This window comes from Microtus pennsylvanicus, chromosome 5, assembly GCF_037038515.1.
Source record: "Microtus pennsylvanicus isolate mMicPen1 chromosome 5, mMicPen1.hap1, whole genome shotgun sequence".
NCBI lineage: Eukaryota > Metazoa > Chordata > Mammalia > Rodentia > Cricetidae > Microtus > Microtus pennsylvanicus.
This window is the reverse complement of record NC_134583.1, coordinates 122,068,887-122,084,521: the sequence shown is the minus strand read 5'-3', so window position 1 is coordinate 122,084,521 and position 15,635 is coordinate 122,068,887. Positions and strand designations below refer to the sequence as shown.

The following is a 15,635-nucleotide window of genomic DNA, read 5'->3' as shown; positions in this document are numbered from 1 at the left end:
TGGATGTTTGGGAAAAGCTGTAGGACCTCAGACATGGGTGCATGGTAGGCTCACTTCAGAGGTGGGATTGGCATCAAGGATTCTGTATTCACAGACAGGACACTCAGACTTGCCAGTTCCTGGCCCGGCAACCTTAGGCAAGTCATCCGACTTCTCAGGCCGCATCAGCACCTTTGCGGGGCAGTTTTGGGAAGTGAGCAAACACATCCTTATTACAACATTTGGTAGTATAGCCCAGAGCAAAACAATTGTTACCGTATTAGGGAATGAGTCGCCTCTACCAAGTCTCTGAGAAGAATCTTAAATTGTTCTGGCATAACCCAGTAGCGTGCTGTTACACACCTTGCCAGCCACTCCCCCTCGCCTGGCTGTTCCACAGAGCTGGCTTACAGCGCACCCATATCCTCTGGCCCTGCTCTTACCTTTGTTTCGGAAGCGCTGGAAGCATGCCATCTCGACTTCTTTCCAGAGGGTCTGCAGAAGCCTGCTAATGTGAGCAGCTGAGTCTCAGGGGCATGTCTGGGTCTGGGCCCCAAGATCCTGAGCTTTTCTCATGGTCACACAGGTTCAGCAGACGGTGGCCCTTCTCATTATCCTCTTAATACCCCTTCGTCTCCATTTGCAGCCAGGCTCATGTTTAACTTCCCACTTCTGCCATTCAATTCCTGTAGAATCCGCCCCTTCTGGTGTCTCAAAGCCAAGGACCTGGAAGTTCCTGTAACCTGACCCCAGCCCCACACCTGTCTCGAGAGGAGCGTTCTTCCAGGCAGCGGGGCCACAGGTGAGATGTGGAAACCACGGCAGAACTCGGAAATTCCATGTGCAATTAAAGCGGCCATAGTCCAGGAAACACATTTTCATTTTATTTAAAAATTATTTACAATTTATTGAGCCTTCATAAATGCTTTATTTTAAAATCTTTTTTTTTAAAATTTATCTTAACCTGAAGAAAATCTGGGGGTGTGGGAGATAGGGAAGGGGGTGGTGACAGCTCCTTAGAAGTTCTGCAGTGGGGGGAGGGGAGATTGCAATAGCAGTGGCCGGGCATCGGGGCCTAATGGATACTGAGAGGGAGCGGCTTTTGTCCAGCAGGCTCCCTTGCAAATTCTTGTTCAGAACTCTTCAATTATTGGCCTAGGTCCAAGACCCCCAGCACTTGGTGTGAGCACGATCTGTTCTGACCACGGAGGAGCAGGCAGGGGTGGTGGCTGTGGAGTTAGCTAGAACATGCATGGCTGAGCTTCAGGCCAGCCAGGCTAAGCGAGTGGCGTGTGAAGTCAGTGACACACACAGAAGAGACATCGCTGGCTCCAATCTTCCCTCCCAGGGGCTGTGGCCCTCTTGGCAATATCAGCTGTGGTTCGGTAGACAGTGGGAAAGTGTTTTATTTGGGATGTAGGCTGCACCATACTGTGTGGTGTGCCAAGGATTTCTGAGGACCCTGTCTTGGTGAGTACCAACCTTCCCCCATTGACAAGAATGCCTGACCACTTATAATTAAACACCATTCTCAAAGTGTCCAATATTCACTCTGCATTGCAGAAACACTGGGCTGAAAGTTCCCCTATTTAAAACCACTAAAAGCCTTTGTGGGTCTGGGAACTTTGAGGCTGGTAGGAAAGCTTCAAGTCTCTGGAATACACAAACACACTAAGTTCTGACAGTTCCAAGGGCGTCATAGGCCCTCTAAAGTCAAACTACGGACTCCCCTGGGGTAGTGGCCCCAGGTTAACAACCCCTGAGTTAAATAAAGTTCCTGTGGGTGAGCATTTTCCTTTGAGACACAAATAACATAGAGGAATTATCAGCGGTCCATCTGCCTGTGACCAAATGGAGGAGAGGAAAAGGTGACGTGGGAAAGGTGTGGAGACGCAGCAGGCAGACCTGCATCTCTGGGTACTGACTGGAGGTGTGCAAAGGGTGAGAAATAAATCAGAAACTCAAATTCAAATTCAAACTCGACTTACATTTTCCCTCAGACTGGCTGTTTCCCAATACCTACAGTCTCAGTAGATACGCGTGGTCATTCTGCCATCCTGTGGTTATGACTGGAATTGCATCTGCCTCAACACCCAGGACTAAAACCCTGGGATCAGGTAGGTTTTCGGGATACTTAGCTGACCAGCAAGGGATATAGTAAGTGGGAAGTATGTGAAAAAGAAAAGTGAGCGTTCAACATTCCTGTGTCAAGCACATTGAAGTCCCGTGACAGCACGGGGCATCCTTCCTGGCTGACTTGGGCACTCTTTGGTTTATCATGGCTAAAGTCACTGTAACTTACAAGTTTTTTTTTTTTTCTCCACGTAAGGTTTTTTTTCCTGCTTTGATTTTCACTTAAAACCTGAAGTTCCATGTCTGGCTCACAACTTGGTCTCTGTGCTCCCTGATTCTCCTTTTCTGAAGCTGGCTTATTGAGAGATTAGTTACTGGAAGCCCAAGCTGACACGCCTGGGGAGATATGGTGGCTCAAGCCTTTGTCGCTTGCCCTTTCCAGGCTTCAGAGAGAATCCAGTCACTGACAGTGAGTCCCCAAAACTCTGAAGTTCTGGTAGAAGAATCCCTGTCCATCCCTGGAGCTGACCTTCACACCCGCTCCTCTAGACTCGAATACACCTCTCTCCCCGCATCACCTCCAGAGTTAATCCTAAGCATGAACTATGGCAGAAAGGGCTAGTTTGTTCTGGAAGGAAGAATGGTCAATTCCAGGACACGGGTCTCCTGTGGTTCAGGGACACCAAAGAACAAAGGATATCCCTGGGAGCCTCAGAGAGGCATTGCTAGCTTGGGGTCATCTCCCTGCCGGTCCTGGACTATGCTATGGACAAGACCACTTCTAGCCTCTTCCATCACAGGCATCTCCTTCTGTGTCAAACTGGAGACAACTGGGAAAACTTGTCAGACTGACCGAGAGGGGTGTGAGGTGGAGGGCAGGATGTTCTGTCACCGTGGGAGGCCTTGGGGGAAGTAGGTGATGGGAGGGTGGGTCTTCCCCAAAGCCTTGGAATTTCACACGCGGCCAGTGAGGTCTTCCCCTCATCAGGTGATCAGAGGTGTTAAATTGGAGTTTTCCTCAGAGGCTTTCTCTCCATCTGCTGACCTCTTCCTTTTCCGTCCACCTGAAAAACGGGTTGTCGGTTCAATCTGCAGCTAGGGAGGACAGTCTCAGCAGGCTGAGGACTTGGGGACAAAGCCCTGCTTTGGAACTCCTGCCATGGAACCTGCATTGCAGCGTGGTGCTGACATTAGCATCTGAAGCACTTTCCCATCAGAGGAGCCTCCTGAAAAACCACAGTCCCAGGCAGTAGCCTATGGCAGAGTTCATGCAAGGGACTAGGTAAGGCGCTGAAATGCCTTCTCTCCCTTTTCTGGAAGGCTCCATCCAGCTCAAGTGACTGCCCGAAACCCCCAAAGAGTGCTAGTCTCCCAGTCTCTGACGTCCCTTGGGCTGGAGTTGGTGGGTAGAGCTGGGAGCCATTCCCAAGGGGTCTGGTTCAGAACGTCTCCTGCCCGCTCTCAGCCAGGTGATGGTGGCTGTATAAATGTCCTCGAAGATGGAAGAGACCCCTGTTTGCAGCTCTGCAGTCTCCAGGATGGAACATTTTCATCCTGTTCTCTCTGCCACTGGCACCCGTCTTTTCTCTCTTTTAAGGAACATTTACTGTGTGCAGGGACATTTGCACACGTGTATGTGTGTGGTTGTGCAGGTGCCATGGTGTGCATGTAGAGCTCAGGTCACTACTTGTGAGTCAGTTTTCCCCACTTCCCATGTGGGTCCTGGGAATCACACCCAGGTCCTCAGCCTTGGCATCTCCCTCGCTTTCCTTTCTATGGAGTCTCCTGGCCAAAGGACTATATAGTGAATATTATGGGTTTAGCAGGTTCTAAGGTCTCTGTCATGATTGTTTAATCATGATAAATTGACCTGATGATCTAAAGGTCTCTACCCATAAAAAACAGGAGAAGGAAGGAGGGGGGTCATATTTTGACCTCAGGGCATGTCTGTGGACTCCTGTCTCCAGATCACCAATGGAAAGGGACAGAGTCGAACAGTATCACAGGTGTGGCACTGGCTCAGGCCCTGTTGCAGTTTTCTAGAGTCGTGTGTCACTAAGGTTTGCAAGCCTCCCCCTGGGAAAAAGACCCTAGCATGCATTCCCACCGCCCAGCAAGGAGCTTCAGTGGGGAGAGAGGTACTCACTCAAGGTTCTTAGCAGCTTCTTGCCCATGGTTTCCTCACAGTCGCTGCTGCTGGGGCTGGCCTCTGGCTCCAGGTGGATGTTACAGCATTCGGTCTCTGTAGCAGAAAGGAGAGCAAACTCGGGTCTCCAACCTGAATGGCAGGAGCAGGCAGGGAGATTCGGAGTGATGCCTGTCTGTGAGTGATGGGATGGAAGGGTAGGACCTCCTCTCAGGAAGTGACAGCGCTGAACAGTGCGAGCGTGCTGCGTGTCTGCATGCGTGCTGCGTGTGTGCGTGCGCGCATGCGTGCATGCGCACCTGCCCTGAAGGGTGCTGTCTATTAGTTAGCAAAAGGGACAGAGAGACAACAGGAACTGTTATCCACCAGTCTATCAGAGTCGGAAATGGTTCTCTCCTCAAATGCCATCTGGCGAGAGAGTGGGAGAACAGACTGTGCTCTGTACCAGACGAAAAGGACACTTGGGGCCACCGATGTCACTTTCTTTTACCTGTAACACCAAGGGCTCAGCGACAACTGAGCACACACCCCTGGCTCCCTAGAGTCTCAGAGCACAGGAAGAGTCCGAGCTGGGAGGCAGGGCGGTGTGCGGGAAGCTAACCTGCACCTGCACTCCTGACGTGGAGTCCACTTCCAGCATTGTCACCAGGCGGGGTCGAGCTGTTTCCCCCCTGTCAACCTCATGGGTCCTCACGGGTCCCACTAAGAGGTGGGCTAGACGGTCTCCAAAGTCCACCCATCCCCATTCCTACTTCTTCGCTCCCTCTCTTTGCTACATGCTTTAGTGGAACTACTAAATTTGGTGTGCGGGGGAGGAAAAGGTCTCACGTTTTTCAGTCCAAACCCTGGACTGGTGACTGTATGTGCCCTCTTTCTGGGTTTGTCACAGGTTGTCTCACTGATCTTACAGGCTCTGGAGCCTTTCCAGACCTTCGCTTTGGTGTGGAACGGGGCAGGTCTGAAGCAGCAGCTGGTGGGTGGGTAAATGGTGCAGGCAGCACTGGGGGCTGTTCACCTTTGGTGCTGGGACACAGGGAGCTTTGAGCTGCTCCACTATCAAGGCAGAAGTGTGCTGTGTCTCAAATGAAGGGACCTGAGAACGCAGGGAAAGTTCCAGAGACTTTGGCCTGCTCTGTAGCCCAGGGAAAGGGAAGAGCCCTACCAATGAGGGTGAAGGTTGATGATGTCAGAGTTTTCTTCTTTCTTTCTTTCTTTCTTTCTTTCTTTCTTTCTTTCTTTCTTTCTTTCTTTCTTTCTTTCTCTCTCTCTCTCTCTCTCTCTCTCTCTCTCTCTCTCTCTCTCTCTCTCTCCCTCCCTCCCTCCCTCCCTCCCTCCCTCCCTTCCTCCTTCCTTCTTTCTTTCCTTCCTTCCTTTCATCTTTTTGACAGGGTTTCTGTGTAGCCCTGGCTGTCCTGGAACATGCGTTGTAGTTTGAGCCCAGGCTGGCCTCGAACTCAGAGATCCGCGTGCCTCTGCCTCCCGAGTGCTGGGATTAAAGGCGTGCGCCACCACCGCTTGGCTCAAAGCTGCATTTTGATGCCAGAGTACAGCACACTGTACTTATCGATAGAGTAGTTCTAATATTTATAGAGTGTGATACCAGGCACTGGGGTGCCCTATCTATACATCATCTCACTTATACTTGAAACTGCCTTATGACAAATAAAACTATGGTTTTATTTATTTATTTATTTATTTAGTTTTGGTTTTTCGAGACAGGGTTTCTCTGTAGCTATGAAGCCTGTCCTAGAACTAGCTCTTGTAGACCAGGCTGGCCTTGAACTCACTCTGCCTCCTGAGTGTTGGGCTAAAGGCGTGTGCCACCATTGCCCGACCTATTATTTATTAACCCAGCTTACCTATTAAGATAAGGAAACTGAACCTTAGGTTGAGTAATTTGCTTACAATTGCACAGTCCCTAAAAACCTGGTGTGGGTGGTGCATGCTTGTAATCTCAACACTTGGGAGGTGGAGGCGGGGGGGGGCACTCAGAAGCTCAAGGTTCTGCTACAAAATAGGTTCGAAGTCAGCTAGGGTTACATGAGACCTTGTGTTTAAAAAACAAAAAACAAACAGACAAACCCAAAAATGTGAATTGAGAGGCTAGGGTATAAATCCAAGTAGAAAACAGCTCCTACCAATGCTCAAGTTTTCCTGGAAAGGTGAATTAGATAGACCTGATACATGGTAGGCACCTCACTCCCGTGCCCCTCCTCTCTGATATAGGAGCTAGGAGCCCAGGGCCCCCCAAGCCAACTGGTTCTGAACCACACTTGTATCCCAGAGCGGTGATCTCCCTTGCTCCTCTGGACCCAGCTCTGACCTGCTGTTGTGGGAACAGCCGCAGGGGACAGCGAGAGCTGGTGTGTCTTGTTCTCCTCAAAGTCGGCCATTTCTTCCTGGGGGAAGGCCATCTCCTCCATCCTCAGGTACACGACCTCCCCGGGGCTTCTCAGACCATCTGAGCGGCTGCCTAGGGAGGACAGTGAGTATGTCACCACTGTGCTTTGGAGGAGACCTAGGGCTCCGCCAGGCACAAGATGGCTGCGGAGCAGAAATGGGGGCAGTCGGGAGGGTTGCTCATACCGCACAGCAGCCCAGCCCGTCTGCCAGACTGACTCACACGGCAAGCTGGTCCTGTTGCTCAGGAGTGTGAGGACTGGGTCATCCTTTGGAGTCTGGGGTGTGCCCCGGGTCGTAGGGGCCTTGGTGGAGTCCCCATCAGTGAAAGCCTCCATGTCTGGGGACTGGGGAGAGCTGTCCATGTGGCAGGCCGTGAGCGCATTCTGGTACTGCTGTCGTGTGATCTGGAAGGAAGTGGACAGAGGCTCAGGAGAGCGGTGTAGACACTGCATCACAAACAGCTCCTCTGGGATGCTTTGGAAGGCCTGGCCTGAGACCATGAAGTGGAGTTCCACCCAAGCGCATTAGCCCCGCAGAAGGACAAAGAAGGGTCCTTACTTGCTGACCACAAACACCCATTATACATTGTTCTGGCTCTAGACTTTGCAGTGTACTGGGAAGAACCTGCCCGGACCTCTTCTGTGTTGCTGCAGCAAAGTATCCGAGCCTTGTACTTTATATAGAAAAGAGGTTTGTTTGGCTCAAGATCTCTGTGGTTGGAAAGTACAACAAGCATGGAGCTGACGTTTGGTGAGAGCCTCTCTGGCTGTATCACACGCTAGAGAAGCAGAAAGGGAAACGGATGACTGTAGCAGGGGGCTAAACACATAGGCCAACCTTGTTTGACAACAACCCAGTTTCACAAAAGCCAATACAGTCCCAGGAGAATAATATTAATCCCCTTCGAGGAGGTGGACCCCGTAACTCTCGCATTCCTCTAGGTTCAACCTCTGGAAGATCCACCTCATAATACTGTTACACTGGGGACTTTGCTAACCTTTGGGGACACACTCAAACCATACCCAAACCAGGGGATGTGGGCCAGACAACCGTGACTCTCACACTTCAGTATCAGACCCACAGGGTTTGTTACATCCAGGTTTCTGGGCCCAATTCAGAATGTTTCTAATTTACTAGCTCAGCATCCAAAACAGGATTTCAATTTCTAGCAAGTTCCACGTAAGGCTAGTGATACTGTGCTTTGCAGGGAACTAACTGACCTGTGCCTCACACTAACTAGGTCTCAGTCAAAGCAGTTTAAAGGACACAGCGGCATTGTGCTCGCAGCTGGCTTTGGTAGTTTGCAGGCGAAAACTAAGCCTTGTGCTTTATAACGTGGAAATGTGTGTGTCTGTCCACTCACTGTCTGCCCAAAGCTTCAACAGAGTCAATGCTCTTGCTGAGAACACCTCATGGCCCAGCCTCTGCTGTCCCTCACTCAGCTATCTGAAGTTATGTTCTGTTGTGGAATATTTGTTTAAGATGCGTTACATTTGTTTATACTGCGGAATATTTGTTTAATGATGCAAAGATGTGTTGCATTCTTTTATGCTGCCTTTGTTTAACTCTGTAAAGCTGTGTTAATTTGCCTGCCTAAAACACTTGATTGGTCTAATAAAGAGCTGAACTAGGCAAGGGGGAGAAAGTGATGGGGTTGGTTGGCAGAGAGAATAAATGGGAAGAGAAATCTAGGGAAAGGAGGAGGAACAATAAGGAGGAGAGGAGGATGCCAGGGGCCAGCCACTCAGCCACACAGCCAGTCACAGAGTAAGAAGGATGGGAAGATATAATAGAATAAAGAAGGGTTAAAAAGCCCAGAGGCAAAATGTAGTTAAAGAGAAACGGGATAATTTAAGATAGAAAAACTGGCAAGAAACAAGCCAAGTTAGGCCCGGCATTTATAAGTAAGAGTAAGTCTCCATGTATTTATTTGGGAGCTGGGTGGTGGGCTCCCAAAGAGTGGAAAAAACAAAACAAAAAACCAACTACAACGTTACATGTAGAAAATTTCCTACAGGACACTTGATAAAGAGAGCAGTTGACCCTCCAGTAGCTGTGTTCTGTAGTGATATTTCATTTATACTTTAATAAAGCTTGCCTGAAGATCAGAGAGTAAAACAGTCGCACTGATCAGCCTTACAGACCAGGCAGTGGGCACACACACCTTTAATCCCTGTAGTCACACTAGCTCGCCATAAAAGCTGGGCAGTAGTGGTGCACACCTTTAATCCCAGCCCTAGAGAGGAAGATAAGATGGGAGGAGACAGCTGTCACAGTCTCATCCTGAGATTCCTAGAGACAGGATCACCATTTTGGACTGAGGTAGAGGTAAGGGCCAGTGGCTGGCTGATTCGCTTTTCTGACCTTCAGGTTGAACTTTATTTATCAAAATACAAATGAAATATCACTATATTGTTCTTTAAAGAATTACTTTTATCTTATTTATTCTTAATTAAATTTTAGTTTATGTGGGGCATGTGTGTATGTGTGTGTGTGTGCGCGCACACACGTGCACACCTTCAGAGGTCTGACGAGGGTACAAATCTGCTGGAGCTGCACTTACAGGCTGTTGTGAGCTGCTCCACAAAGGTGCCGGAAACCAGGTTCACTGAAAAGCAGCAAGCACTCTCAACTGTTGAGCCATCGTTCCAGCCCCCCGCTGTGTTCCTCAAAATATTAATTTAGACTTGTCTTCTAGTTTAATCAAATAAGGCAAAGTCATCCTTTACCCAGAAAGTACAACAGGAAACTCAGGGCCTGCTGCTCAGCACCCATGACTCAAGCCTTGGTTTTGTCACTTTTGAGCTGGGTAACACTAGCCAGATCACTAGCCCCTCTGAGTTTGTAGAGCATGCCTGGAGAACAGAGATAATATGAGCTCATGCATTATGCAACCATTCCATATGACTATTTATCACACGCCCACATACATCTCTCAATCTGACTTTGTATGAGGCATACATTTCAAAGACAGGTGTCATATTCACCAGCTCTCTCCTTCTAAACTCTCCACAGCATGCCATGGTGTGGGGGAGGAGGAGGGGCAGTGGCCCTCTGTCCCCAGAGTCTGTGTGACCGGTGGTGTTAGAGAGACAAGTCTAGAAGCTTGGTAAAGCCTTCAGTAAGAAGACACAGCCAAAGAGGACAACAGCCGGAGGCAGATGCCAGGGAGAGGCCGTGGAAGGATCAGGAAAATGGACAGGAAAAGCTACAGCGATCGCGGAAAAGCAGGAGAAAGGAGATAATGTTGGGTTTGACTTTGGACTGGATCTGCTGGCTCAGGACTCCCATCTGCCAGGTGGATGGTTGTGTCCCCCAAGCTAGATGCCTTTTGGGAGTGAAACTGTTGTAAAATGCTCCATTTTCCTTTAACACTTTTTTATACGTAGGAGGCTTCTGCCCTGTTGCCCCTGCGCTGAGCTACGCTTCAGACACCACTGTGGGGGAAAGAACGATATAGGAATTAATGACCGCTTGATAACAACTCTAAGGGAGGGAGCCCTCCAGTGAGATACCAAGTTCCCTGTCATTGGAAGCAGTCACCGTGTTAAACCCCCACTTGTTGGTCCCACTGTCCTGGCTGTGTTTGTCAACTTAACACAGGCTAGAGTCATTGCAGAGGAGGGAGCCTCCGTTGAGAAAATGCCTCCCTAGGGTTGTGCTGTAGGCAAGCCTGTAGGGCATTTTATTAATTAGTGATTGATGGGGGAGAGCCCGGCCAATTGCAGGCCAGGGCCACCTCTGGGCTGGTGGCGGTTCAGGGTTCTATAAGAAAGCAGGTTGACCAAGCCATGGGAAGCAAGGCAGTAAGTTGCACCCCTCCAGGGCCTCTGTGTCAGCTCCTGCCTCCAGGTCCCTGCCCTGTTTGAGGTCCTGTCCTGAAGACTTCCTTTGATGATGAACAGTGATGTGGAAGTGTGAGCCAAATGAACCTTTTTGCTCCCTAAGTTGCTTTGGTCATGGTGTTTCATCACAGCAATAGAACCCTAACTAAGAAGCCTGCTGGAAAGAAGATTCAGACAGCTGCAGCCAGGACTGGACATTAGGAGAAGCACGGTGGTGTGTGTGTTGGAGGGAGTGCTTGGCCCTAGGTGCTGGGTAAAGGGTAGAGTTTGGGGGAGGGTCTGCATGCCAGTGGGTGGCTGTTAAAAGGGACGGTGCCATTGACTGGTTACCTCTTGCTTTCACACTGTTTTAAGAAAAGAATTAAACTTTAAACTACCCTAAACTACCCCTGTGCTAACGCATCACTTAAAAAAACAAAACAAAAACCTGTCTCCATAGGGACTATAGAGAAGGCTTAGCAGTTAGGAGCAATTGTTCTTGCAGAGGACCTGGGTTTGAGTCTCAGGCATACACAGACCTACATGTGAACAAAATACTCAGACACATAGAATAAAATGAATAAATCTAAATAAATTAGAAAAGAGAAACTGTCGACATAAACTCTGTTCTGAAGAATGGACTCAGGTTCAAATATCCCTTTTCGTCCTTTCTTTCCCTTTGGGCAAGTTTTGTTATTAGTGCTAGGGGGTGGATCCAGGGCCTGGGACATGCCAGGCAAACAGGGTGCAGCTGAGTTACACTCCTGGCCCTGACAACTTTTCAATTTAGCATGTTATTGTTAAATAGAAATATTGTTTAGGAGTTAAATGAGAAACAGGCCAACCAGAGCTACATGTGACACCCTGTCTCCGAAAAACAAACAAGAGAGAAACAGGTGAACTAATTCTATCAATGTGGCCTTGAGGGTCAACAGTTCTCATCGCTACCAGCCCAGAACTGGGGCAGCCAGATCCTTTCCCAGCATGCTTCACTGCAGCCTCCCATAGCCTTTGTGGGCATGCCCCACATGACACTGCCTTAAGCCGGCTCTGGTTCCGTCCCAGTTTTTAAAGGTCCAGACATTGTCCAGATAATATAGTGCTTTAAAAAAGTCACGTAGTTTAGTACCTGCACGGGTCATTGTTATCACCACATAGTTTAGTACCTGCACGGGTTATTGTTATTGCCACGTAGTTTAGTACCTGCACGGGTCATTGTTATCGCCACGTAGTTTAGTGCCTGCACTGATCATTGCTATGTAACTTATTTTTCTCCTCTTATCTATTTGCAAGGTTGTTTTATATAAAACATTTTACATACTTATATTTTGAATTTTTTTTAGTTTAAAATTTTTTATGTGTCCGGGTGTTTTGCCTGTGTGTATGTTTGTGCAGCATGTATATGTTTGGGGTCCATGGAGGCCAGAACAGGGTGTCAGATCCCCTGGAACTGGAGTTACAGATGGTTGTGAGCTGTCATGTGGGTGGTGGGAATTGAACCCAGGTCCTCTGGGAGCGCAGTCAGTGCTCTTAACCACTGTGCTATCTCTTCAGCCCCCATATTTGTATCTTATATTCAAATATATTTAGCACACTGCACAGTAGCCAAAGAACATTGTTAATACTCAAGAAATTCACAATAATTGGCTGATGAAGTTAAGCAAGCTAATTTTCAAAAGACAATGTTTTCTTCTTGTCTCTCATTCCCTGCTGCAATGTAGCCATGTAATCTTAGCAGTAACTTGAGTTTAGATTGTCCTTTCATACTTTGGCCAGTCAATAATTTAAGAAGCTCCTAAATCATTATCTTGAAACTAACAAAGGTAAGGTTTCCCTTTGGGGAATCTTGACTTGGCAGCCAAGGCACCCAGAAGAGAACCTTTAGGCTCTGGATGTCTGTCATTTTTTGAACCTGTGATTTATTAGCCTTCAAAACACGATCCTGCAATTTTGTGATCTTACCACTAGATGGTAATGGTGATCAAAGTCATACAACCCACACTGTAAGGGACCTGTCAAACATAAGCTTAACAATGATGCCTACAGGACAGACAGGCAGAAATACAGACAGACAGATTACAGACAGACAGACAGACAGACACACACACACACACACACTAAACAAAACATAAAAACCCAAGACAAAACAAAGCCACCAACCAAAAAACAAGACAAAATTCACAAGGATTGGTGGCTTCATGATGTATTAATTTCTACGAGTCATGGCTTTGTTTAAAAATCTTTCCAAAAAAAAAAAAGTAAGATGTGCCTTTCTATCTCATTTTAAACTTGTCTTGAAATCATATTTTTCTTGAACTTTGAGTTTATTGGACAAAGACTGAGGACCATCTGGGGTTTGGGCCCCGTGAAAGCCCTTCCCCGTATGGTGTTCCCTTTCGTTCCACAGGGACGATATGGCTCAGAGCACTTCGCTGGGATGTCTGAGGCCCATGTCCAATCTTTAGTACTACAAAATAAAGTAGGAAAGCACAGAGACTCTCCTGGTTAAAGAGGTGAGAGCTGGAAGAGGAAGGTGGGGAAAGTTGCCTCAGCAACATTTTAAGAACAATCTTACATCACACAGCAAATGAGAAAACTAAACCGTAACACAATTGTCTTGAATTTGAAAAGTGCCCCTCGGTAGAGCTAAATGTTTACTGAAGCCACGGGTTTGGAAAGAGTTTGACTAATGCTTCAATTAGACATCTTCAATTTTAAAATGTTTAGGTGCAAAACAAACCAAACAAACAAAAAAAAAAAAAAGAACTCTGTTTGGTATTTCCTGGCAGCTTGAACCCAAACACAATCCTCTGATGTAACAAAAAGAACATATAATTCTCAGTTCTCCTGAGAATTGGCCTTGGCTTTGGGGTTCCACTCCCTCTTCTCAGGTTGGAAAAGCTTTCCCTGTTATTTGTGGAAAGTCCCGTTTTCTTAGTTCTAGGAATGGGAACGAGTTTTAGGGAAACCTTCACAGATTTCCTCCGTCCGAGGGCCTCTTCTCAGCACGTTCCTCTGAGGAGCTGCTGCATCCATATCTGATTGCTCTAAGTGATCTCGTCAGGACGAAGACCCTCGGCTCCCCATAGCTCCTTATTTAAACCCGATGGATAAATAATCTTACTCACTTTTCACTCCAAAGCAGCAAACCAAACTGTACACTGACTTTTTGAACTTCGGCCATAAATGGTGCTGTATAATGCCCAAAAGCTCTACGCTAAAACCTAATCCCCTAGGAGAAGGCATTCAGTGGGAGGGCTTCGGAAGGGCTTTGGGTCTTTTTTTTTTTTTTTTTTTTTTGGTTTTTCGAGACAGGGTTTCTCTGTGGTTTTGGAGCCTGTCCTGGAACTAGCTCTTGTAGACCAGGCTGGTCTCGAACTCACAGAGATCCGCCTGCCTCTGCCTCCCAAGTGCTGAGATTAAAGGCGTGCGCCACCACTGCCCGGCAAGGGCTTTGGGTCTTAAGGGTGGTGGGCGCTGTGACTTCTCTTCTAAAGGGCTTGCCTCCTTTCTCTGGTCTCTAACACCCGAGGACACAAAGGACACAAAGGCTGTGAGGAAGTGGGCCCTCCACACATACTGGCTCTACAGGCCCTGGACCCGCTAGCCTAAAGTATGTAAGCTGTACATACTACGGTGATTTGTGACGGCGGCCTGAATCGACTTCCTGAGTTGAACAGGAAAACCCAAGTTGGGGGGTGGGGTGGGAGAGAAGGATTCTCCTTTCCTTTTCCCCATCCAAACGTTTTAAAATTGAGAAGGGCGGCCAATTAAACACTCTTTAAACCCGTGGCTTTAGAAAACTGTTAATCCTACTTAATAGGTTTTTTTTTTTTTTATACAATTGCTGGGGCAAATGCGCTAAAAATAGAATCCAAATTCCATATGCTGCCCCAGAGGGCCCAGGGGTTCTACTTCTGATGCTCCATTCCCATCTCACACCCGCATCTGCCTCTGCTCTTCACAGGCCAGTGCCCAGATCTCTGACCCCCCCACCCCCCCAGCACTGTGGTTTCTATTCTGAGCATTCGCTCTCCTTCCTTCGTCAGCCCTCAGCAAGCGTCCTTCCCTCAGCCCACTCTGAGGGCCACTTCGGAAGCAGCAGACTTGTCCCTCCCTGTCTCTATGCCATGGCTCTGCCAACACCACTTGAGCTTATCTGGTTTATGACACACTAACCTGTCTCCTTCACCCCTGCTTTGGAACATAAACTCTAGAAAGACAGCTGTCGCAGCAGCTCATCAATGCTAAGCACAAGCAACAAACGGCATCCTGAAATTCTGAGGCGATACTCCAAGAGCAGAGCTAGCACATCGGCCCCCCTTGCCACCCTCCTCCACCTCTGAGGAAGGTCTGCATTAGCACTGAGAGGTCTCTCAGGCTGGATGCCACAGGAAGTGAGGTGAGCCTCTCTGCTCTCAGGCCTGGCAGCGGTCCAGTCTCACCTGCGGGTGGTGCTCAGCTGGGCCGTGATTGCTTCTGCCTGGGTGAACTTTTCACAATTCTCCCTGAAGCCCAGTGACTCCAGGGCTTGGACTCCAGGAGCAGACAGAAGCATCAGCTCTGAAGTGTGACTCTATCGGTTTTTAGCCAGATGGTCTTGCCTTCAAGCCTCAAAGTCGTGTGCACAATGGGAATGGCGGTAGAATCTACCTGAGGGGATGGTGGTGAGGCTGAATGGGTGAGTCAGGCAAAGGAGTCAGTGAAGACCCCCACAGACCGCTCTGCACCCAGCCGTCCTTACCCTGCCGTGTCTTAGCTAGGGTTTCTATGGCTGTGAAGAGACACTACGGCCGTAGCAACTTTTATAAAGGAAAGGTTTTAATTGGGGCTGCTACAGTTTCCGGGGTCCATTATCGCCATGGAGGGAAGAAGCATGGCGGCATGCGGTCAGACAGGCTGCTGGAGAAGGAGCTGCGAGGTCTACACTTGATCCACAGGCAGCAGAAGTGAATGCCACACAGGCCTAGCTTGAGCATCTGAGACTTTAAAGCCATCCCCACAGTGACACACTTCCTCCAACAAGGCCACACCTCTTAATAGAGCCACTCCCTATGTGCCAAGCATTCAAACACATGAGTCTATGGGGCCCTTCCTATTCCAACCACCACATGCCTACCAGGCAAGCCCTGCCCCTCTGCTGGTAATGTCTAGTGGTTTCTTCTTTTCACAGTTACTTCTACTGTCTATCACTAACGTATCTGCAGAGT

General features: G+C 48.5%; 1 protein-coding gene across 2 annotated transcripts in view; it reads right to left on the bottom strand.

Moving 5' to 3' along the window:
- Positions 1 to 841: 841 nt before the first annotated feature.
- The window catches only part of Cnnm1 (cyclin and CBS domain divalent metal cation transport mediator 1), a 58,506-nt gene continuing 43,712 nt past the window's right edge, over positions 842 to 15,635 (bottom strand). For both annotated transcript variants that reach the window (XM_075974134.1, XM_075974135.1), the window contains 4 exons: positions 6,822 to 7,005; positions 6,522 to 6,671; positions 4,199 to 4,294; positions 842 to 3,116 (listed from right to left, as the gene is read on the bottom strand). In XM_075974134.1, the coding sequence (XP_075830249.1) occupies positions 3,037 to 3,116; positions 4,199 to 4,294; positions 6,522 to 6,671; positions 6,822 to 7,005 (510 nt within the window). In that variant the 3' untranslated portion in view covers positions 842 to 3,036. The remainder of the gene's footprint in view (positions 3,117 to 4,198; positions 4,295 to 6,521; positions 6,672 to 6,821; positions 7,006 to 15,635) is intronic.